This window comes from Telmatherina bonti (assembly GCF_933228915.1).
Source record: "Telmatherina bonti genome assembly, chromosome: 4".
NCBI classification, from domain to species: domain Eukaryota; kingdom Metazoa; phylum Chordata; class Actinopteri; order Atheriniformes; family Telmatherinidae; genus Telmatherina; species Telmatherina bonti.
Window position 1 is genome coordinate 7,319,773 of NC_136622.1, and position 24,683 is coordinate 7,344,455.

General features: G+C 46.3%; 2 protein-coding genes across 2 annotated transcripts in view; one reads left to right on the top strand and one right to left on the bottom strand.

Moving 5' to 3' along the window:
• Positions 1-9,895, top strand: part of usp11 (ubiquitin specific peptidase 11) — a gene marked incomplete at its 3' end in the record, with an annotated part of 28,592 nt that extends 18,697 nt beyond the window's left edge. Inside the window, exons 12-21 of the mRNA XM_079239635.1 lie at positions 2,164-2,258; positions 2,363-2,569; positions 2,758-2,855; positions 2,938-3,672; positions 5,482-5,552; positions 5,632-5,744; positions 8,821-8,970; positions 9,049-9,164; positions 9,247-9,335; positions 9,608-9,895. Coding sequence (XP_079095761.1) covers positions 2,164-2,258; positions 2,363-2,569; positions 2,758-2,855; positions 2,938-3,672; positions 5,482-5,552; positions 5,632-5,744; positions 8,821-8,970; positions 9,049-9,164; positions 9,247-9,335; positions 9,608-9,895 — 1,962 coding nt within the window. The remainder of the gene's footprint in view (positions 1-2,163; positions 2,259-2,362; positions 2,570-2,757; positions 2,856-2,937; positions 3,673-5,481; positions 5,553-5,631; positions 5,745-8,820; positions 8,971-9,048; positions 9,165-9,246; positions 9,336-9,607) is intronic.
• A 764-nt stretch (positions 9,896-10,659) lies between these two features.
• LOC306754736 (ER membrane protein complex subunit 3) lies at positions 10,660-23,853 on the bottom strand. The gene is made up of 9 exons (XM_079238809.1): positions 23,786-23,853; positions 21,042-21,240; positions 15,614-15,671; positions 15,426-15,519; positions 15,186-15,290; positions 13,342-13,423; positions 11,974-12,053; positions 11,785-11,867; positions 10,660-10,948 (listed from the first exon to the last, which is right to left on the bottom strand). Exons 2-9 carry the CDS (start codon positions 21,194-21,196, stop codon positions 10,820-10,822), a joined length of 786 nt encoding a protein of 261 aa, XP_079094935.1. The 5' UTR covers positions 21,197-21,240; positions 23,786-23,853; the 3' UTR covers positions 10,660-10,819.
• Between the last annotated feature and the right edge of the window lie 830 nt (positions 23,854-24,683).

Below are 24,683 nucleotides of genomic sequence, written 5' to 3' on the forward strand. Positions count from 1 at the left end.
AGACATCAGGGAACATCAGGAGACATCAGGGGACATCAGGAGACATCAGGAGACATCAGGGGACATCAGGAGACATCAGGGGACATCAGGAGACATCAGGAGACAGCAGGGGACATCAGGGGGCAGCAGGGGGCATCAGGGGACATCAGGGGACATCAGGAGACATCAGGGGACATCAGGAGACAGCAGGGGACATCAGGGGACATTAGGAGACAACAGGGGACGTCAGGGGACATCAGGGGACATCAGGAGACAACAGGGGACATCAGGAGACATTAGGAGACATCAGGGGACGTCAGGGGACATCAGGAGACATTAGGAGACAACAGGGGACATTAGGAGACAACAGGGGACGTCAGGGGACATCAGGAGACATTAGGAGACATCAGGGGGCAGCAGGGGACATCAGGGGACATTAGGGGATGTCAGGGGACATTAGGGGATGTCAGGGGACATCAGGAGACATTAGGAGACAACAGGGGGCAGCAGGGGACATCAGGGGACAGCAGGGGGCAGCAGGGGACATCAGGGGACATCAGGAGACATCAGGGGACATCAGGAGACATCAGGAGACATCAGGGGACATCAGGAGACATCAGGGGGCAGCAGGGGACATCAGGGGACATCAGGGGACATCAGGAGACATCAGGAGACATCAGGGGACATCAGGAGACATCAGGAGACATCAGGGGACATCAGGAGACATCAGGAGACATCAGGGGACATCAGGAGACATCAGGAGACATCAGGAGACATCAGGGGACATCAGGAGACATCAGGGGGCAGCAGGGGACATCAGGGGGCAGCAGGGGACATCAGGGGGCAGCAGGGGACATCAGGGGACAGCAGGGGGCAGCAGGGGGCAGCAGGGGGCAGCAGGGGACATCAGGGGACATCAGGAGACATCAGGAGACATCAGGGGACATCAGGAGACATCAGGAGACATCAGGGGACATCAGGAGACATCAGGAGACATCAGGGGACATCAGGAGACATCAGGGGACATCAGGAGACAGCAGGGGACATCAGGGGGCAGCAGGGGGCATCAGGGGACATCAGGGGACATCAGGAGACATCAGGGGACATCAGGAGACAGCAGGGGACATCAGGGGACATCAGGGGACATTAGGGGACGTCAGGGGACATCAGGAGACATTAGGAGACATCAGGGGACGTCAGGGGACATCAGGAGACATTAGGAGACAACAGGGGACATCAGGGGACATTAGGAGACAACAGGGGACGTCAGGGGACATCAGGAGACATTAGGAGACATCAGGGGGCAGCAGGGGACATCAGGGGACATTAGGGGATGTCAGGGGACATTAGGGGATGTCAGGGGACATCAGGAGACATTAGGAGACAACAGGGGGCAGCAGGGGACATCAGGGGACAGCAGGGGGCAGCAGGGGACATCAGGGGACATCAGGAGACATCAGGGGACATCAGGAGACATCAGGAGACATCAGGGGACATCAGGAGACATCAGGGGGCAGCAGGGGACATCAGGGGACATCAGGGGACATCAGGAGACATCAGGGGACATCAGGAGACATCAGGAGACATCAGGAGACATCAGGAGACATCAGGAGACATCAGGGGACATCAGGAGACATCAGGAGACATCAGGGGACATCAGGAGACATCAGGAGACATCAGGGGACATCAGGAGACATCAGGGGGCAGCAGGGGACATCAGGGGACATCAGGGGACATCAGGAGACATCAGGGGACATCAGGAGACATCAGGAGACATCAGGAGACATCAGGGGACATCAGGGGACATCAGGGGACATCAGGGGACCTCCATCCAGCTCTGAGGTGACGAAGAAGTTTGGCTGCTTGGTTGTTTTTTGCAGGAAAAACAGGAAACAATAAAACCTTAAACTTCTTCTTAAAGCAGGAAAATTTCTCTGAAGCAGCTTTTTGCTTCCTGTTGCCCGTGGATACCATCTCTCCTTTATTACCGGATCTGTTGTGACTGTGTGAGTTTTGCTGCGAAGGTCAGGAAAACGGGAGTTTATATCCTGAAGATTCCTGCAGCCGAACAGAAACTGTTTTCATACCAGGAAACGTTTCGATTCGTATCGGAGATGTTTCATGTCGACTGAAGTTATCCCAGATGTTTTAGTGTGTGTGTGTGTGTGTGTGTGTGTGTTTCAGATGGTCGTCGCTGATGTCTTCAACCATCGTTTCTACAAGATCTACAACGCTGAGGAATCTCTGAGCTGCATTTTAGACCGAGACGACATCTTTGTGTAAGTTTCTGAGGTCTAGTCGCCGCGGCGACGGTGAACCAACCGGAGAGAACTTCCCCGGGTCCGGCTCATCCGCGTGGCGCTGTGCTCTGTGTGATGGTCAGGTATGAGCTGAGCGTGCTGCAGGAGCAGCAGGAGGAGGAGGAGCAGGTGCTGCTGGCGCTCTACCTGAGGGAGCGCTCCTCCTACCGGGACTACGGCTCCGGCAGCAGCTACGGCACCACGCTGTTCGGACACCCGCTGCTGCTCAGCGTGCCGCGCAGCAGCTGCAGCCAGGAGGCGCTCGACAAGCTGTTCCTGCAGAGGCTGGCGTGAGCGACGCGCGCACACACACACACACACACACACACACACACACACACACACGCTGACATAAAAATCTCATGACAGGGTTTTCAAATCTACAACTGTGTGCAATAAAGCTTGTCTGTGTGTGTGTGTGTGTGTGTGTGTGTGTGTGCGCGTGTGTGCGCGTGTGTGCGCGTGCGTGTGTGTGTAGGCGCTACGTGCGACCTCCTGACCCCTCTGAGGAGTTGGAAGAAGAGGATGAGGATGAGGAAGAGCTGTACAAGACTCAGACCAACGGCATCAGTGACGGTACGTTACGTCCTTCCCGCCGTTTCTACGGCAACCATCGGTGGATCAATGGAAAGTCAAAGTGAAATTCTTGTTTCCTCAGAAGAACAGGAAGCTGCCGAGGCCGCCGGACCCTCGCCGTCAGAACCCTGCTGCAGCAAAACGCCACCAAACGGCCAATCGGATGGGGCCGATGCGCCGCAGCCGGACTCTAACCACACCCAGACATCAGCAGAGACCAGCAACGGCTCCTCCAGACAAACCGTCCCCATCTGCAGCAGCGACCACATGAACGCCTGCGGGGATCTCGGTGCCGCTGCCGCCATCCGGGCCCCTGCCGCCATCCGGGCCCCTGCCGCCATCCCCGCCCCTGGTGCCGACATCATCCCCGCCCCTGGTGCCGACATCATCCCCGCCCCTGGTGCCGACATCATCCCCGCCCCTGGTGCCGACATCATCCCCGCCCCTGGTGCCGACATCATCCCCGCCCCTGGTGCCGACATCATCCCCGCCCCTGCCGCCGACATCATCCCCGCCCCTGGTGCCGACATCATCCCCGCCCCTGCCGCCGACATCATCCCCGCCCCTGCCGCCGACATCATCCCCGCCGTCACCAGCCCAGAAGCACCAGCAGACCAGCAGGCCGGTGAAACGGCAGAAGAAAGCGAGGAAAACAAACAGGAGGAAGCTCGTTCTCCCAGCCCGCCGGCCAATGAGCATCCAGCGAAGAGGAGGGCGTGCTGTAAGAGGCGGAGTCTGTTCACCATCCAGGCGGTCAACTCCAACGGGACGACTGAGAGAGGGACGGGAGAGGGGGGCAGCGCCGTGTCCTTCAGCTGTGAGTCTGAACCAACACGGCAGCAGGTTTCCACCTCATCGTCATGGAGACGGTTTAACAGTTCCAGATGCGGCGGCTTGTCGTTAGAGACGGAACGCGAGTTTCTCTGAGCGCCTGATAAAAGTTTCTGTGTGATGTAAAAACATGCGAAGGCCTCCGGGACTCGAACGTCCGAGCTGATCCAGCAGGTCTGAGCAGCTTTGGTCCCCCCCCTCCCCGTCGGATCCCTCTTCCTGACCGGTCTCTAAGCCGTCTTCAGGATCAGGTCTCCAGACTTCCTGAAGGACTTTCCAAAGTTCTTCTTTGGACGTTTCAGTCCAGATGATCCCGCCCTGCTTCAGTACCGCCGAGGTCCAGGTTCTGGGGAGGAGACCCGTTTCCCTGGCGTCACGTGACATACCTCAGCCTTTCCTGGCACGTTTCCATGGAGACCATGAGGTTTTGACCAACAGATCACCTGAAGATGCAGATGTATCTCTCAGGTCCTGGTCCAGGTCTTTACCGGAGTTCAGATCCTCTTCTCAGTCCTGACTCTTCTTCTGTGGTCCAGTTTCTGCCGCCACGCTGAGACACGACCAGTTTCCAGCTAACGGCTCTTTGTTGCTGCTGGAATCCTGTTTTCTGTCAGACTGTCGGATCTTTGCTGGTTTTCTCCAAGCGGCGACCTCCGGCAGTTCAAAGTGAAGCCAATGCAGAAGTGCATAAAACTGCAGTTCCCCCTTCATCCACTAGGGGCTGCAAAACAGAGCAAATCCCCATAGACTCCCATGTTAAAAAGGCCAACTTCATGGCAGAAATAAACATGTTTACGGCAGATATAAATATGTTTACAGCAGATATAAATATGTTTACAGCAGGAATAAACATGTTTACAGCAGAAATAAACATGTTTACGGCAGATATAAATATGTTTACAGCAGGAATAAACATGTTTACAGCAGAAATAAACATGTTTACAGCCTGGTTCAAAAATCCATTTTAGGTTTAATAGGTCAGGTTTACCTTCATGACAACTGTGGGGGGAGTGAAATTTTTACTACCTTGCCCGTTTCAAAGTAATTTAATCTGGAAATTCTGCATATTTAGGGGCGTGTCCTTTTGATTGACAGTTACCAATCTCTGGCTTCAAGTAAGAAGAACGTAGAACAACCACGGTTTTTAGCTGGTTAACAACGTGACTTAGCTTTAGCCCGCTTACCTCCGTTAGCTGGTTAGCTTCTGTTATCTCCAGGTTAGCTCGGTTAGCTCTTAGCTACAGAAAGCTCAAGAGTTCGCTCGATGTCAATCATCCACCATGACGCTCAGGGCTGCCCTCTCAGCTCCACCTCTTTGCCCATATTTGTATTTTCCGGGTGAGATGACGCGCATGACGCTGCCAAGATGGTGACGGTAGGAACCGCCCACCGAGCTTCAATTCTGCTCTACAGAAACCTACGGGTGACGTCACGGAGGCTCCGCCCATCTCTTTATATACAGTCTATGGTTTTCTGAGACGAAAAGCCTGAAGATCCATTTTAATCTGCTGGTTTGTCCCTCGAGTTGGGAGCTTTTTCTCTGCCTGAGTGAATCCCGGGTCTGAGTTGAGGAAAGTGATGAGATACCAGGACATAAGAGCTTCAGAGAACAGCAGACCTCAGGACTGGAGCAGGAGGGGTGGTTGGTTTTTACTGCAGAGAATCAACTCGTCTTTGTTTCCAGAAGGCTTATTGATGCACACACACACACACACACACACACGGGAGGCACAGGTTTATACTTCAGTCTTTCCTGCAGTGGTTGTTTAACTCCGGGTGTGTTGTGTTTGTGCAGCTCAGCCGTATGTGGCCATCGACTGGGACCCTGACATGAAGAAGAGGTTCTACAACGAAAACGAAGCTGAGGTCAGGCTGAACGTTGGCTCACATTAATGAACACACTCCAGGCATCGCCAAGTAACCAAACCTTCCTTTCCCTGTGCAGAAGTACGTGAAGCACGCCAGCATGGAGGTTCCTCAGCAGCAGACCACGGTGCAGCTGCAGGAATGCATCGAGCTGTTCACCACGGTGGAAACGCTGGAGCAGGAGAATCCATGGTAAGGTCCTGCTTCTGACACGGATACACCTGAACCTGCATCAGGTGTCCTCCAGCCAGATCAGGATCCAGTTTGTGTCAGGTCTGTCACCATGACAACAGGGTGGTCTCCATCCAGAGTTTGGCAGATTGCAAATAAAGCTGTGCTCCTGATCTTCTTAATCACATACCGAAGATATGACATCATCACGTCTATCCTGCTTCAGTCGACAAAATCACATCAACATACATTAAGTCAAAATAAAATTGGGTCAACATAAAATCATGTAAACAAAATCACGTCAACATGAAATCACGTCAACATAAAATCACATCAGCATACATTAAGTCAACATAAAATCACGTCAACATAAAATCACGTCAACATGGAATCCGTCAACATGGAATCCGTCAACATGAAATCACGTCAACATGAAATCACATCAACATACATTAAGTCAACATAAAATCACGTCAACATGAAATTACGTCAACATGAAATCACATCAACATACATTAAGTCAAAATAAAATTGGGTCAACATAAAATCATGTAAACAAAATCACGTCAACATGAAATCACGTCAACATGAAATCACATCAACATGAAATTACATCAACATGAAATCACATCAACATAAAATCACATCAGCATACATTAAGTCAACATAAAATCACGTCAACATAAAATCACGTCAACATAAAATCACGTCAACATGGAATCCGTCAACATGGAATCCGTCAACATGAAATCCGTCAACATGAAATCCGTCAACATGAAATCCGTCAACATGAAATCCGTCAACATGAAATCACGTCAACATGAAATCACGTCAACATGAAATCACGTCAACATGAAATCACATCAACATACATTAAGTCAAAATAAAAGCGTGTCAAAATAAAAGCGCATCAAAATAAAAGGGCGTCAAAATAAAATCACGTCAACATGAAATCCATCAACATAAAATCACGTCAACATGAAATCCGTCAACATAAAATCACGTCAACATGAAATCACGTCAACATGAAATCCGTCAACATGAAATCCGTCAACATGAAATCCGTCAACATGAAATCACGTCAACATGAAATTACGTCAACATGAAATCACGTCAACATGAAATTACGTCAACATGAAATTACGTCAACATGAAATGACATCAGCATACATTAAGTCAAAACAAAATTGCGTCAACATAAAATCATGTAAACAAAATCACGTCAACATGAAATCTCGTCAACATGAAATTACATCAACATGAAATCACACCAACATAAAATCACATCAGCATACATTAAGTCAACATAAAATCACGTCAACATAAAATCACGTCAACATGGAATCCATCAACATGGAATCCATCAACATGGAATCCGTCAACATGGAATCCGTCAACATGAAATCACGTCAACATGAAATCACGTCCACATGAAATCACGTCCACATGAAATCACGTCAACATACATTAAGTAAAAATAAAAGCGCGTCAAAATAAAAGCGCGTCAAAATAAAATCGCGTCAACATGAAATCGCGTCAACATGAAATCGCGTCAACATGAAATCGCGTCAACATGTAAGCACGTCAACATGTAAGCACGTCAACATGAAATCACGTCAACATAAAATCACATCAGCATACATTAAGTCAACATAAAATCACGTCAACATGAAATCCGTCAACATGAAATCCGTCAACATGAAATCACGTCAACATGAAATTACGTCAACATGAAATCACATCAACATACATTAAGTCAAAATAAAATCGCGTCAAAATAAAATCGCGTCAACATGAAATCGCGTCAACATGAAATCGCGTCAACATGAAATCGCGTCAACATGTAAGCGCGTCAACATGTAAGCGCGTCAACATGTAAGCACGTCAACATGTAAGCACGTCAACATGTAAGCACGTCAACATGAAATCACGTCAACATGAAATCACGTCAACATACATTAAGTCAACATGAAATTACGTCAACATGAAGTCACATCAACATACATTAAGTCAAAATAAAATTGCGTCAACATAAAATCATGTAAACAAAATCACGTCAACATGAAATCACGTCAACATGAAATCACGTCAACATGAAATCACGTCAACATGAAATTACGTCAACATGAAATCACATCAACATACATTAAGTCAAAATAAAAGCGCGTCAAAATAAAATCGCGTCAACATGAAATCGCGTCATCATGAAATCGCGTCATCATGAAATCGCGTCATCATGAAATCGCGTCATCATGAAATCGCGTCAACATGAAATCGCGTCAACATGAAATCGCGTCAACATGAAATCACATCAACATACATTAAATCAACATAAAATCCCTTCAACATAAAATCCGTCAACAAAAAATCACATCAACATACGTTATATCAAAATAAAATCACGCCAACCTAAAATCACGTCAACGCCACCGACAGCTCTTTAATTTTAAGTTTGTTCTTGTGAAATTCTGGAAGCAAAGTCTCATCCCTGCTAAATCTTCCATCCTGTCTTCATTTTAACCGCTCTGTCCAGTTCCTGTCGCAGGAAGCCGGAGTCGATCATTGGGTGGGGATGCAGGTCGCCAGGTGCACAGAGCCCAACTCTCTGCTGTGTGAAATGTAAAATCCTTCGCATCGACTCTCAGAGAAACCAGATGAAACGGCTGCAGGACCTCCACCTGCACGTCAGACGCTTCTTAATGCAAACTATTATTAAATGGACATTTCTTCTGAACCCCAGTAGAAAACGTAGGAAGAGCGGAAGCATTCAGCTAGCTTTACCTTCCGACTGTCCTGCAGCACACAATATCCACTGCTGACTCATAAGTCAGTGGAAATAAAGAAACCAGCACGTTTCTGGAACTAAATCTGTTTTCTTGCTACAGACAAAAACGCATCGACTTCCTGTTGAGTAAAAACAACAGAACTGTCTGACGTGGAAAGTTTTCGTGTAATCGATAAAGTTGTAAACGCTGCAGGTTGTTTGCTCCGTTTGCTGTAACTCGTGTCCAGCCGTCTTCCAACTAAAAGACCTTTTTATAGATTACAGCTCTGTGTGTGTGTGTGTGTGTGTGTGTGTGTGTGTGTGTGTGTTTAGGTACTGTCCAGTGTGTAAGAAGCACCAGCTGGCCACTAAGAAGCTGGACCTCTGGTCTCTGCCGGAGGTTCTCATCATCCACCTCAAGAGGTTCTCCTACACCAAGTTCACCAGAGAGAAGCTCGACACCATCGTGGACTTCCCCCTCAGGTACACACACACACACACACACACCTCCCTGCCAGTTAGCGTGTGCCCCGCCACATGTCCAACGTGTCCGTGCTGCAGGGACCTGGACTTCTCCGGCTGCCTGCTGAGGAAAAGTCAGTCGAGCGAGGAGCCTCCTAGCCGCTACGACCTCATCGCCGTGTCCAACCACTACGGGGGACTCAGAGACGGGCACTGTAAGACACGCCGCCACCTCGCTTGTCTCCGTTCCGTCAGTCACATGACCTCTGACCTTCTGCTTCCTCTTCCCCGATGAAGACACCAGCTACGCCAGGAGCAAGGACAGCGGCCAGTGGTATTACTTTGATGACAGCAAGGTGACCTACGCCACCGAAGACCAGATCATGGTCAGTAAATGCCACGCAGGACGCGGTTTCCATGGTGATCAGGTTTGACTTGCAGGTGAAATTGTCCATGAATGACTTCATCCAGCTCTCCATCAGGACCAAACTATCGCACAGAGCGCTGAGCTGGTTGCGTCTCCATGGCAACGCAGCAGCGATGAGCTCATGTCTGCTGCGTTCCACTAAAATTTTCTGACTTGTTTAAAACGATGCAAACTCTAAACGGTGTTTTCTGAGCCAGACAGACTTACAGCTGTGTTCCGTCTCCGTTGCAGACCAACGCTGCCTACGTCTTGTTCTACCACCGCCAAGACAAAATGAGAAAACCCACTCTGCCCGCCTCCAACGCAAGCTCCGCCTCCTCCGCACAATCCACCGCTGACATCACTTCATGCAAGGAGGAAGAGGAGGAGGAGGAGGAGGAGGGGGGGGGAGGAGGAGGAGGCGGCAGCGGGGGAGGGGGGGGAGGAGGAGGAGGCGAGGGGGGGGCTGGAAGCCACCACCTCCGACGTCACCATGGAAACAGACTGAATGAGTTTTGCTTTGAACTTGTCATTGATTAGTTTTTTTTGTTTGTTTTTTCCGTCGCCTTCGCTGCTCACATGTCCCGCTTGTCCGGTAACGTGCACGCTTCACGCTCAGGTAGTTTCCCCGCGTCAGGAACGTCGACGCCGAAACGTGTCGAGTTTCAGGTGAAACCGCATTAAAGTTGTTGAAAACTTTGTTGTTGTGACGTAAACGTCCTGCAGACGATCCACGCGGCGTCAGGATAAAATAAGCTTCTGTTTTCTGTTCTTCGCCGGCGTGTAGCTCTGAGCCAGTCAGGCTGCGACTGGGTGTGGTGCAGGGGATTGTGGGTAATCAGAGGAACATACAGTCAGGGATTAAATCTGTATATTTTGCTGGTTTGATATTTATTTTTATTGGAATAATTTCCAGCAACGTGATTTTCGCAGACCGGTGCGGGACATTGAGAGGCTTATTTTTCATATTTATAAAGAAAATTTATATTCAGGCAGATTCCTCTTCCAGGTAAGACGTGTAATTCTGGGTTCTTTGCAGACAGACCGAGCGAGCTCCTCACTGATTCATAAACCAGCTGTGTACAGTATTTTTGTATTGTAAGTAATGTATGAATATCATTCCTGGTTGGAGTGGAAGGGAAGCTGGGACTCTTTTCTTTCTTTGTGCTTCCTGTCAAATATCAGATGAAAATATTTTATTGTACTTTCAATCTTTTGATATAAATAAAAGGAATATTGTCACCACAACACGTGTAGCGTGATGATTCTGCTGCTTACAGGACACACACACAGAAGAGGTTCGAGGTGTTTATTCAGGGTCGGCACAAGCAAAGTGTCCCGCAGGATGACGGCGTGGAAGCGAGCCAGTCATGCTGAAACGCAGCTCCGGATTCCCGGCTGCTCGAGCTGGAAGGTTTGTGTCCATTCTCCACAGAGCTGCTCGACCGTCCACGTGTTTTCTGGCTACGACACGCCGCTCTTCACGTCGCAGCTGAAGGCGTTTCCGAAGGCGAGGTCTCTGCTTATCAGCTCCTCCTCCACGTTCTCCAGCGCCCACTTGTGCTCCACGATCTCCAGCGCCTCCCACTCGCTCTGAAACAAAGCAGGACCTTTACTGGGAGCTTTCCACTGGAAACGTTCAGCTCTGATATCAAGACGGCTGCATTCTGGAAGTTCAACGTGAACCAGGGCTTGTGATGAACGTCATTTGCATATTGTGACATCACAGCATGGCAGCTATGTTAGATTACATCAGTGGTTTTCAACCTTTTGAGCCAAGGCACACCACAAACCAAAATGTTTATATTAAAAAAAAAAAAAAAAAAGTCCATATTATTCATATAAAGTCCATCTCATCAAAGCCTCTTGAATAGAAACCAGATAAACACAAGAAGAAGGAATTTTTTTATCTTTCACAGGGACATGTTTGGATGAACACAGAGCTGCTTTTTAGACCAATCAGGTGAAATAGTCATTTCTCACGGCACACCTGATAATCTGGCACGGTGGTAGAAAAGATTACATGACTTAAACATCTGTAATCTTACTGGTAAATGAGCCAGAACACCAGTAGGAAATGCATCACCAGTATTTACAGTGACAGTCTGACAGCCATGCTGCTTCCCACTGTGACGTTTTCCACCCCGTCTGCCTCCTCTATGTCCTGAAACTCCTGGATATTCCTGGAATTCTGCCACCTGACCTCGGTTCGGATCATGTGGACGGACACCAGACTGGGAACTGCACTTTTACACATAGACCAAGAAAAAGTAAGCTACTCCTCCACAGCTCCATACGGAACGAACACAAAGTTGTGTTCGGAATAAAGATCTGCGTGTCTGCCACCTAGTGGAGGCAAGTGGTAGCAGTTCTGGCTCGCTTTCTCGACGTCTGTTCTCTCTTGTAGTCTTCATTTGTTCGTGTCTCACCTTAAAAGCCTTGTTGGGGTCAGGGGGCATCGCCATGGCAGTGCCAGTCATCTGGTCCTGCATGATCCGTGATTGGTCAGCGGCTGAGACAGAAGGAAAGACAACAAACCACATTTAAAGGGATTCACCAGCTTTATTTTCCCAGGCATAATCTGTAAAACCTGATTGAGACTAGAAGAAGAGACTCACCGTTGTCCTGACCCAGTATGAGGTTATACATGCTTCTCAGTCCAAACACATTCAGGAAGTACCAGGAAGCTGAGCTCACCCTGATTACAAACAAGAAAGAACTCAGACGTGAGCAAAGTTTGGTGAACATATTTACACTCTATCAGGTCCACCTGTTCCTGACACCCATCAGCAACTCAACACAAGCAGCCATGTCGACGTGGAGAAGACGACTGGCCGGAGTTCAAACTGAGCATCACGGCTGAGAAGAAAGATTCAAGTCACTGTGAAGGTGGCTTGTTGTTGGTCTGAATATTCACTGGGATTTCTACTTCTTAAGGAAGCTGAGATGGTTTAACGTCTGCACCAAGATGTTGCATATCTTCTATAAGTCTGTTGTGGAGAGTGCAGTCAGCTTTGCAGCATCTGCTGGGGTAGTAGCATCAGAACCAGAGACTTGAAGAGAATCAACAAACTGATCCAGAAAGCTGCTTCTGTGCTTGGAGTAACTCTGGAGCCGCTGGAGCTGATTGTCCAAAGAAGAATGCTGCACAAGCTGATGAAGATGATGGAGGATTCTTCACACCCTCTCCACAACACAGTGATGAAACAACAAAGTGTGTTCAGTGAGAGGCTTCTTCAGGTCCGATGTAAGACTGAAAGATACAGAAGATCATCATCCGGAACAAGACCTCCTCTAGTTAATCATTATTATATAGTACAATATTAAATTTCCCTTTGGGGATTAATAAAGGTGGAACTGGAGATTCTCACCATGATGATGTGCAGCAACAGTGTGATGCTTCGTCAAAATCAGAGAAATGTTTTAATGTTTGATTTATAACACAAGACTGAAGGCATTTCTGAAGGAAAAAGGAGGTCCAGGGGTGGGAAATAGAATTAAAAAAAAAAAAAAAAAAAAAAAAAAAAAAAAATCCGTCAAAAGATTTTTTTGCTTCACAATTTTAAAATAGATTTTTTCTTTAAAAAAAAATCCAATTTTTTCTTTAAAAAAAAAAAATCCAATTTTTTTTCAAGTATATACAATTAATCCATTATAATATTTTGGAAATTTTATTATTTTTATTGATCTTTTTATTTGTCTTCTTGGGCATTTTAGCAGCAGAATGATGGTCTGGCTACTGTGTTGTTTTTTCCTATTTAAAATAAAAAAAAATGATGAGCAAAAAGTTTTTTTTACTATTTTTTTGCTGTTTTTTTTTATCTACAAAAAACAGCAATATCAATGAATTGTGAGAATCTCAGTTTAAATCATATCGGCACCCAATATCAAATCGAACTGAGAAAAAAGCATATTGTCATGTCAGCCCTTCTATCCCGGTGCTACAAGGTGGACCTGATCAAGTTTTGTTATTATTATTTATTTACCAAGATGCGTCCAGTGACAGCAGGTCTATTCCTCTCTGTAACATGGGCTTGAACCTCAGCGTCAGAGGAAACGGCACCTTTGCTGTAAGACAATAACAGGATGTCATATTTACATGAACCCAAACATCTGATCAGGATCAATAGCTTCTAATAGTTTTAACGGAGAAAAGCAACAGCAAGAAGAATTTAAGTAGTTCACATTAGGGGTGGGAAAATCGAATCAAAAAATCCTAAGTCTGGATTTTTTTCTTCAGAATTTTAAAATAATTTTTTTGTTAAAAAAAAACTTTTTTTTTTTTCTTCAAATAAATAAGATTAATGCACTACAAAATTTTTGTAATTTTTACTTTTCTTCAGCATTATAGCAGCAGAACGATAGTCTGGATACTGTGTTGTTTTTTGCTCATTAAAATGAAGAAAAATGACGAGCAAAAACAATTTCTTATACATCTTTTTTTGTTTTTAATCTACAAAAATCGGCAATATTGGAGAATTGTGAGAATCACAATTTAAATCGAATCGGGACAAAAGCGTATCGTCACACCCCTAGTTCACATTACGAAGCAGGTTTATGAGGAGGAGGTAAATCCAGATTCTTCCACATGACATCCAGTGATGACAGAAAGCTCTTTTCCTCCTGCTGGTAGAAAACCAGTTTAAAGCTGGGGACGTTCCTGGATGGACGTGTCGACATAGTTGTTGTGAATCATGAAGATTTTTGGTAGATAGTTCGGAACCGGGCGTCTTCTTTAGGAACCAAACATCCTTCTTGTACCTTTGGCCCAGATCTTCCTCATCTTCTACACGTTTTAGACATTGCTTGTCCACCCTGACTGGTCTGCCACTTGGTCCGGGCGAACAGCAGCGCTCTGGCTCTGCAAACTTTCCTTTTCCTTCTAATGATTATTGTTCTTGTTTCTGATATTTGGTTAATTGTGAAATTAAAAATAAAACATTTAAAGGGGTCCTATGATGGTATTTGGAGTTTTCTGAGCTTTCTACAGTGTTACAGTGTTGAATCCTCATCAGACATGTGAACGGCACTGTTTTTTATCACCTAAACGCATGTTTGAGTTTGAGTTCCAGCACGCTCTCCATTCGGTTTCCATGGTGACGAAAAACGCGTCGTTTTAGAGAGTTTTTTTCTACTTGGAAATCCTTGTGACGTCCTGGGGGATAAGGTTGGGTGATTGGTTACCTTCTACTGGTGAACAAGGGCATGTACAAATACATCAGGCGGGTGGAAAACGTGGGATAAAGTTATTTCCAACGATGGCTGGTGAGTTTACCAAAGAGAGACATCCTGCTGCATTCGTTGCTGTGGGTTGCTGTTTTCCACTTCGTTTTCAGGCTCTGATTCAGGTTCCAACATGTAGGGCTGTATGCTATGTGTTGACTTTGTATTTTGTTTTTTTATTGAGTTCATATGAGCCTAATCCTTCTGTTTATGAGAATAAACAATGACGGTGAAAGCAGGTGCGGTGCGCGCTCCCGATGTAGTGCAGTGGCGGGAGGCGGGGCTTAATGCAGAAGAGTCTCAACCCACTCGTTTTGCCCGCAGGCTGGTCTGACAGCCTACGGAGAGGGTCGGTCTGAAGTAAATAAAGCCGTTTGTGACAATAACTCGATCAATCCCAGCCCTTCTGGTCTCAGAAATAAAAATAAATTAGCCTGAAATGCACAGAATAGTTCCACTTTAAGAAAAATAACATTGATGTGGCTGATTCTGCTGCAGCAGCAAAGACCCAACAATTCACTCACACACACACACACACACACCTTCATTCACTCGCTTTAAACAGACATGCAGATCCCGTCGCTGGATGACAGATTAAGAAACTCACTTATGACAAATCCGGAGAAAGCCCAGTTGATCCATCCGCCAATCAGAATCATGGGCAGCACGTTGGTCAGGTTTCCCTTCATCATGTCCGTCAGCATGCTGCTGTCTGAAACACACCAGAGGGAGGGAAGCAGCTGCTGAGACGGTCGTGTCTGACGTCAAACTGCTACCGAAACTGTTCAACAACCATCAGAGAACCGACATGAAGGAATGAAAACGATCCGTCTTCAGCTGAACACACCTGTCATGGGGTTCTTGGGGACGACCTTCCTCTTGACCTTCTTGAAGAATCCCGTCTCTGCGTTGTTGAAGTAATGTTTCCTCATGGCGAAGGACTGAAACAGTAAAACGCATCAGTTGAAGCGGAGCGATTACATCGGGTCTCACGCGGCGCCGTTCCAGCTGACAGAGGGAAGAAATCCGCCTTACCTGTCGGGGAATGTACTTCCCGTTCTCTCTCAGGATGCGGCTTCGCAGGAGAACCTGGCTGAACAGAACCGGACAGACCCAGAGTCAGTCATGTGACTTTCGGCATAACTGGGGGCTGATCTGACATGTGGTAGCCTAGCAACAGCGCAGCGTGTTTTTCTGTCAAACAGCACGGTGAACTGGTTCCACCATGCGGTCGTAACGTTTTACTGGTGCTGGTTAAAGTCCGACAGCCGCAGGAAGAGATGAACGCTGCACGAGATGTTTTCTGGAGCTCATTAGTCTTTCCTCTCAGACGGCAGGTTTACACGCGGTTCCACCTGAGTCGTACAGGAGGCAGAACCTCCAGGTAACAAACCTGTGGAACCAGATCCCAGTCTGGTTTCAGGAAACAGAACCGGATCCCGGTCTGGTTTCAGGAAACAGAACCGGATCCCAGTCTTAGATCCCAGTCTGGTTTCAGGAAGCAGAACCGGATCCCGGTCTGGTTTCAGGAAGCAGAACCGGATCCCAGTCTGGTTTCAGGAAGCAGAACCGGATCCCAGTCTGGTTTCAGGAAACAGAACCGGATCCCAGTCTGGTTTCAGGAAACAGAACCGGATCCCAGTCTTACATCCCAGTCTGGTTTCAGGAAACAGAACCGGATCCCAGTCTGGTTTCAGGAAACAGAACCGGATCCCAGTCTTAGATCCCAGTCTGGTTTCAAGAAGCAGAACCGGATCCCAGTCTGGTTTCAGGAAGCAGAACCGGATCCCGGTCTGGTTTCAGGAAACAGAACCGGATCCCAGTCTTAGATCCCAGTCTGGTTTCAGGAAGCAGAACCGGATCCCAGTCTGGTTTCAGGAAACAGAACCGGATCCCAGTCTCAGATCCCGGTCTGGTTTCAGGAAGCAGAACCGGATCCCAGTCTGGTTTCAGGAAACAGAACCGGATCCCAGTCTGGTTTCAGGAAACAGAACCGGATCCCAGTCTCAGATCCCAGTCTGGTTTCAGGAAGCAGAACCGGATCCCGGTCTGGTTTCAGGAAGCAGAACCGGATCCCGGTCTGGTTTCAGGAAGCAGAACCGGATCCCGGTCTGGTTTCAGGTAGCAGAACCGGATCCCAGTCTGGTTTCAGGAAACAGAACCGGATCCCAGTCTCAGATCCCAGTCTGGTTTCAAGAAGCAGAACCAGATCCCAGTCTGGTTTCAGGAAGCAGAACCGGATCCCGGTCTGGTTTCAGGACACAGAACCGGATCCCAGTCTGGTTTCAGGAAACAGAACCGGATCCCAGTCTGGTTTCAGGAAACAGAACCGGATCCCAGTCTCAGATCCCGGTCTGGTTTCAGGAAGCAGAACCGGATCCCAGTCTCAGATCCCAGTCTGGTTTCAGGAAACAGAACCGGATCCCAGTCTCAGATCCCAGTCTGGTTTCAGGAAACAGAACCGGATCCCAGTCTCAGATCCCAGTCTGGTTTCAGGAAACAGAACCGGATCCCGGTCTGGTTTCAGGAAGCAGAACCGGATCCCAGTCTGGTTTCAGGAAACAGAACCGGATCCCAGTCTCAGATCCCAGTCTGGTTTCAGGACACAGAACCGGATCCCGGTCTGGTTTCAGGAAGCAGAACCGGATCCCAGTCTGGTTTCAGGAAACAGAACCGGATCCCAGTCTGGTTTCAGGAAACAGAACCGGATCCCAGTCTTAGATCCCAGTCTGGTTTCAGGAAACAGAACCGGATCCCAGTCTGGTTTCAGGAAGCAGAACCGGATCCCAGTCTGGTTTCAGGAAGCAGAACCGGATGCCAGTCTGGTTTCAGGAAGCAGAACCGGATCCCAGTCTGGTTTCAGGAAACAGAACCGGATCCCAGTCTGGTTTCAGGAAACAGAACCGGATCCCAGTCTGGTTTCAGGAAGCAGAACCGGATGCCAGTCTGGTTTCAGGAAGCAGAACCGGATGCCAGTCTGGTTTCAGGAAGCAGAACCGGATCCCAGTCTGGTTTCAGGAAGCAGAACCGGATGCCAGTCTGGTTTCAGGAAACAGAACCGGATCCCAGTCTGGTTTCAGGAAGCAGAACCGGATGCCAGTCTGGTTTCAGGAAGCAGAACCGGATGCCAGTCTGGTTTCAGGAAGCAGAACTGGTTTCAGGAACCTCCTCTCCACCTTCAGATCATCTTCAAACTTCCTGAAAAATCTTCCAATCAGGTCTGGTTTGGAGACCCTGGTGCACTGGGAGAATTGTCCCATGATGCACTGGGAGAATTGTCCCATGATGCACTGGGAGAATTGTCCCATGATGCACTGGGAGAATTGTCCCATGATGCACTGGGAGAATTGTCCCATGATGCACTGGGAGAATTGTCCCATGATGCATTGGGAGAATTGTCCCATGATGCACTGGGAGAATTGTCCCATGATGCACTGGGAGAATTGTCCCATGATGCTACTGGGAGAATTGTCCCATGATGCACTGGGAGAATTGTCCCATGATGCACTGGGAGAATTGTCCCATGATGCATTGGGAGAATTGTCCCATGATGCTACTGGGAGAATTGTCCCATGATGCTACTGGGAGAATTGTCCCATGATGCACTGGGAGAATTGTCCCATGATGCTACTGGGAGAATTGTCCCATGATGCACTGGGAGAACTGTCCCATGATGCACTGGGAGAATTGTCCCATGATGCACTGGGAGAACTGTCCCATGATGCACTGGGAGAATTGTCCCATGATGCTACTGGGAGAATTGTCCCATGATGCACTGGGAGAATTGTCCCATGATGCACTGGGAGAACTGTCCCATGATGCACTGGGAGAATTGTCCCATGATGCTACTGGGAGAATTGTCCCATGATGCTACTGGGAGAATTGTCCCATGATGCACTGGGAGAATTGTCCCATGATGCACTGGGAGAATTGTCCCATGATGCATTGGGAGAATTGTCCCATGATGCACTGGGAGAATTGTCCCATGATGCACTGGGAGAATTGTCCCATGATGCACTGGGAGAATTGTCCCATGATGCACTGGGAGAATTGTCCCATGATGCACTGGGAGAATTGTCCCATGATGCACTGGGAGAATTGTCCCATGATGCACTGGGTGGTCTCTGCTCTCCATGTAAAAACGTCTCTCCGTACGCTGTGTGTTGACCCCTCTGTCCCGACCAGTCCAGTATAATGGCCGTTCTTCCTGGTTCTGGTTTTCCTGTCGGCCGTCTCCTCGTGTCCATCAGGATGGAGGGCTGAAGTGAAGCGATCTGATCCAAACCGTATTGATTGGATGACCTGGTTTATGAAACTGGACTGATGTGGATCATGTGATGGATCTGAACGATCCAGCCATTTCCTTACAGATGTGAAGAGATGCTGATTTAATCACCACCATCTTCAGCGCCATTTCAGCTCCAGTCTTTCCATGTTTCTACATGTGAGAACTGGGAGGGGCCCTGAAATCCGACCTGACTCGTCCATTACTGGTCCATTACTGGGGTGCTGATCGAACCCAGCTGACCTGAAAGGGTGGAGCTTGGCACGCTGCAACTTGTTGACTGATAAACAAGAAGTCACATCCTGGGCAAACTGGCATCTGAACAAAGGAATGACTCCGTGTTCAGAGCAGCAGATCTTCTTTTTCCTGTTCATAATGTCCTGACGACGCGCCGCTCCGTGGCGTCCGAGGAGGAAGAAAAACACAAACTGTCGGGATGATCGCCGTTCGTCTTTGTTTCTGAGTCGTGTTTCGGTTCGACTTTAAGGATGACGTGATGCTCTTACGTCACCATCTGGCTGATACACCGCCTGTCAGGTAAGGTTGCAGGTTGGAACCAAGTGGCGACCTCCGGCGGTTAAAAGTGAAGCCTGTACAGAAGTGCAAAAAACTGCAGTTCCCCTTTCATCCACTAGGGGCTACAAACCAGCCCGAATCCCCATAGACTCCCATGTTAAAAAGACCAACATCACAGCAGAAACAAACATGTTTACAGCCTGGTTCAAAAATCCATTTTCGGTTTCATGACAACTGTGGGGGGAGTGAAGATTTTTCTAACTCGCCCGTTTAAAAGTAATTTAATGTGGAAATTCTGCATATTTAGGGGCGTGTCCTTTTGATTGACAGGTACCCGATCTCCCGCTTCAAGTCAGAAGAACGTAGAACAACCGTGGGTTTTAGCCGGTTAACAACGTGACTTAGCTTTAGCCCGCTTACCTCCGTTAGCTGGTTAGCTCTTAGCTACAGAAAGCTTAAAGTTCGCTCGATGTCAATCATCCACCATGACACTCACAGCCCCCTCTCAGCTCCACCTCTTTGCCCATATTTGTATTTTTCAGGCGAGACGACACTTATGACGCTGCCAAGATGGTGATGGTAGGAACCGCCCACCGAGCTTCAATTCAGCTCTTCAGAAACCTACGGGTGACGTCACGGAGGCTCCGCCCATCTTTTTTTGTACAGTCTGGTTGGAACGCAATGAAGATTACAGTTCAAAGACCATATCCGCATCTGACCCTAACCTGTAACCACCCATCCCTATGGAAGGCCGGTTGCGCCAAAAATGTGTCAAAACGTCTTCAAAATGCGCGTCGAGAACGCGTGGAGAAAATAACCTGCAGACGGAAGCATCTCCATCAGACAAGCCTGTCTCACTCCAATTAGCTGCTATTTCACAATAAGTTATAGCATGGCCACGTTTAATTTTCCTCTTCATTTCTATGGTCATACTTTAAGGTATGACTACCTTAGGCTGCATCAACATCAGTTGTTGGTTGTGTCACCAGTGGGTTTTATTAGTAGACTATAATGTAATAATTATTAATAAGGGGTTTGCATTTCATCCATAGCTTTTATGATTAAATGGAGATTCAAATAACAACAATAAACTCTCCTTTGACCTAGATTCTGGACCAGTACCTATAGTATCCCATATAGTATGCAATGTTCACTTAACTAATATCCCTCAGGAGACAATTACTGTACACTGACAGCAGCTGTCCAGTAAAAAAAATAAAAGTACAAGCAGCAGGCCGCTGATCCTCTGCTTTCATTTGCTGGTTATTTACCGGAAGACAGCTCCGCCGCCGCAAAAAATAGATCTATTCCTCTGAGCTTTTAGTCAACCGGCCTTCCATACAAGCCGTTGGTGTGAAACAGGCTCACATGGCTGGTGACAGAGCAACAAACTGGCTCTGCGCGGTTTTCTACTGGAACCATTAAATATAGTCAGGCATGTCCAGTTCTGGTCCTTGAGGGCCACAATCCTGCAGGTTTCTGCATGTTTCCCTGCTCCAACACACCTGACTTCAATAAATCAGTCACTGTGCAGAACTTCATATGCTGCTGGATCCATTCAGTGTCAGCTAGGTGTTGATCCTGCAGGACAGCAGGCTTTGGTCGTATCCCAGATGTAAGTTCACACAGTTCAGTAACACTGTGATGCAGAAACAAACTCACCTGTCGGACACCTGCTCCAGGTCCACCTTCTTGTCACTGTGGAGCAGCTGGGTGACGTAATGACGAATGACCCCAACAAAGAAGGTGATGAAGACGATGGGCAGGACTACCCACATCCGAATGCTGGAGTCCAGTAGGAGTTCTGGACTGGCCATCGTTCTCTGTTCAACCCACCAACCCGGAATCACTCAGGAAGACGCTGAGGAAGAGGAAGAGTTTGAATTCCAGCAGCCTATAAGGACGCTAAATCTATCATCATCACCATCGTCATCATCTCACAGTAAAACCAGAAGCATTTCTGTGTTGATGGTCCCTAAACGCACCAGTTTGACAGAAGCGACGGACGGAAAGACGATAAAATAATAAAGTAACAAGAAATATTGAATGATTTAAAAGAAAGAAAAGAGATGATTGTCTTTGACACGACTTTACAGACATCTGGACTTTTTCATGTTTTTTTTTTTTGTTTTTTTTTTTTTTTATGTGTTTAGCCTCCATCAGTCGAAACTTCCTACAAACTCGTGTGAAGTTTTTCCAGTGAGGAGAGAGACGTCCTGAAGAAGAAAGAGAAAGAAGTTTGGTGGTCTGGAAGCTGCGAGGAGGACCTGGACGTCTGAGGACCTCCGCCAGCGTATCGTTCCACGTTGTGTTCATGGATCGTTGTAATTCTGCTGCTGCTTCTGTTTGTCAGCAATAAAAAAAAAACTAAAAAGGTTCACAAGCGATTTGGTTTGTTAAAAAGAGAAACAATTGGATTAATTAAGTCTCGTTTACTTCACTAAAGTCACAAACGCTCTTCCAGGGGGCTTCCTCATGACGTCTGCTCCGGCCAGAATGCTTCAGCGATTATCCTGCCTCAGTCTATCCACGACTCGGTTCAGTGAATGACAGAAATAGCTTTCCTGCTGATTTTTAAGAAATACTTTACTATTTTTTTTTCTAATTCATGTCACTGTCCTGCAACATTCAGATAAAATAGTTCCTATTCTCACACTGGGACCAGTATCATCCCTCACACACCTGATTGTGTTGTTAAATGCTTCTAAGATTATGTTACATCAACCACGATGCACTTAATAAGTATTTATTAGCTTAGAAAATAAACCATTAAAAGACAAATACTGAAAAAAGCAACTTTTAATGACTGAATTTAACCTTTTACTTCAGATGAAAGAGACCAGTGGTGATACTGGAACCAGAACAGTGGAAAGCTGGAAAACTTTCCACTGTTTTCATTATGGAACAGTATCCTACATTTCCATAGTAATCCAGGTCACCGTCATCAGAAGGATGTAGCAACACATCAGTCTTAAAATAGCGTTTAACCCTTTTTAAAGTCCCACAACGGTTCCCAGCTCTCCAACAGTTTAATAAACTGGAACCAGTTTAATTTCAGTTCAGTTTGTTTATGTGGAGAAAAAATAAACAAGATCACTACCAGGTAAATGAGATAACATCCAGTTTAACCCAGTCAGGTGCCTCACACGCAGCACGGTGGCATAGTGGTTAACACCGTGGCCTCACAGCAAGAAGGTCGCTGGTTTGAGCCTTGGATAGGGGGGAGACTCGGACAGTGACCTTTCTGTGTGGAGTCTGCATGTTCTCCCCGTGTATGCGTGGGTTCTCTCCAGGTTCTCCGGCTTCCTCCCACCATCCAAACACATGCATGTTAGGTCAACTGGTTGCTCTATACCAGTGTTTTTCTACAACTGTGCCGTGACACACTAGTGTGCCGTGAGAGATCATCGGGTGTGCACTGAGAATAGACCTAATTGGTCTAAAAAGCAGCTCTGTGTTCATGCAAACAGGTCCCGGTGAAAGATAATAAAATTCCTTCTTCTTGTGTTTATCTGGTTTCTATTCAAGAGACTTTATATTAATAATATAGACTTTTAAAAAGAAAAAAACATTTAGGTTTACTCCCATAGAAGTAAGTGTGAGTGTGAATGATTGTTTGTCTCTCTGTGTTGGTCCTGTGATGGACTGGAGACCTGTCCAGGTGTACCTCGCCTCTCACCCAGTGGGGATAGACTCCAGCTTCCCTGCAAACCTGAACTGGACTAAGTGGTTCAGAAAATGATTGAAGGTGCCTCACATACGGGAAAAAAAAGCATGAAAAAGCAAAGTTAATATGATGACATAAACAGAGTGTGCAGCATCCTTATGGAGAGCTTTAAATGAGCTGCACAATGACCCGATGAATGATTTTAGTTTTCCCTGCTTTCTGGTTTTAATATACAAAATTTCAAGAAATCTTCCATCTTTTCATTAACTTAATACTGCAGCAAAACTTATTTTCAGTGCATATTTACTGAAGCATTAACACATTAACTCAGAGGTGTAGCCTGAACAGCTGACCAACCAATTCCAGCCTTCACAACATCATCATCATCATTTTACAACTTTATTGACTGTTTTCTTCGGTTTCTCTCATTTATCAGAGGACTGAGACACAGCTAACCAGAACAACCTGTCTAAGGTGTAAATAATAAAACTACCTGACCTGCTGCTGACCTCTCACTAACTAACTGACTGACTAACTAACTAACTAACCTGCTATGGTTAGCATTAGCATTAGCCTCCATTCAGCTGAATGTAAAGTTTGCTACAGCTAATGTAGCTAGTTAGCTTTACATCTCCTTCACCGCTAAACTGCGGCTTCCAGTAAAAACTGCAACTGGTCTTGAACTGAAGTCTGGTGAGAATCATAAAATGTGTAAATATGAAATAAAAAATAAACTCACCACATTTACGAACTTTGTGAAGAAGTGACGCAACAAACACGTTCAGCTGCTCGGTGAGGCACTTCCGGTTTCACCGGAAACGCAGAGTTTTAATGACAAATTGAGAAATTTACTTTTTACCAGATTTATTTGATGGAATAAATTAATAAATGAATGAATGAATGAATAAAGTATAAAAATTCAAAGTACTTTACTAATGTTATTGATAAGTTGCTACAGCTGGAGCAGAAAATCTGTACCTTGGAAAAAAATTAAGTTTAAAGCCAAATACATCAAATGTTTTGCATCAGGAAAACATTATATATTTTTTGAACAATCCTTTAATGTTTCCGTTACAGTCAGGTGTTTTCTGTTCCTCTCAGTCAGACTTCTGCACCTGCTGAAGGGTATTTTGTCCCACTGTTCAACAGAAAAGTGCTTTAATTTGTACCAGGACAAAATTTGTTTTTTTTTTCTTTCTTTCTTCAACTCAATTAAATAAAAAAAGTGTCTAATATTAATACATTTTATTTTTGCAAATTTTTCGTTATTGTTCCTTTTTTAAGTCTCCAGTTATTTGAGTGACTGTTGTCAATTCAGCCTTCTCCTTAATGAATGAATAGATATGAGCACAACTGTATATATATATATATATATATATATATATATATATATATATATATATATATATATATATATATATATATATATATATATATATATATATATATATATATATATATACACACACATATATTTATGGCCACAGTATGTACTTTTCATTAGTGCTGTGGCTTTTTGCTTTTGTATTAATTGTCACAAAAAATAAAAAAAATCCAGGGTCCACATACTGTACTTTAAGTCGTGACTGGGCTCTAGTGTGGGAAACAATAGCTTGAGATGAGAAGTTTCTCTTCCC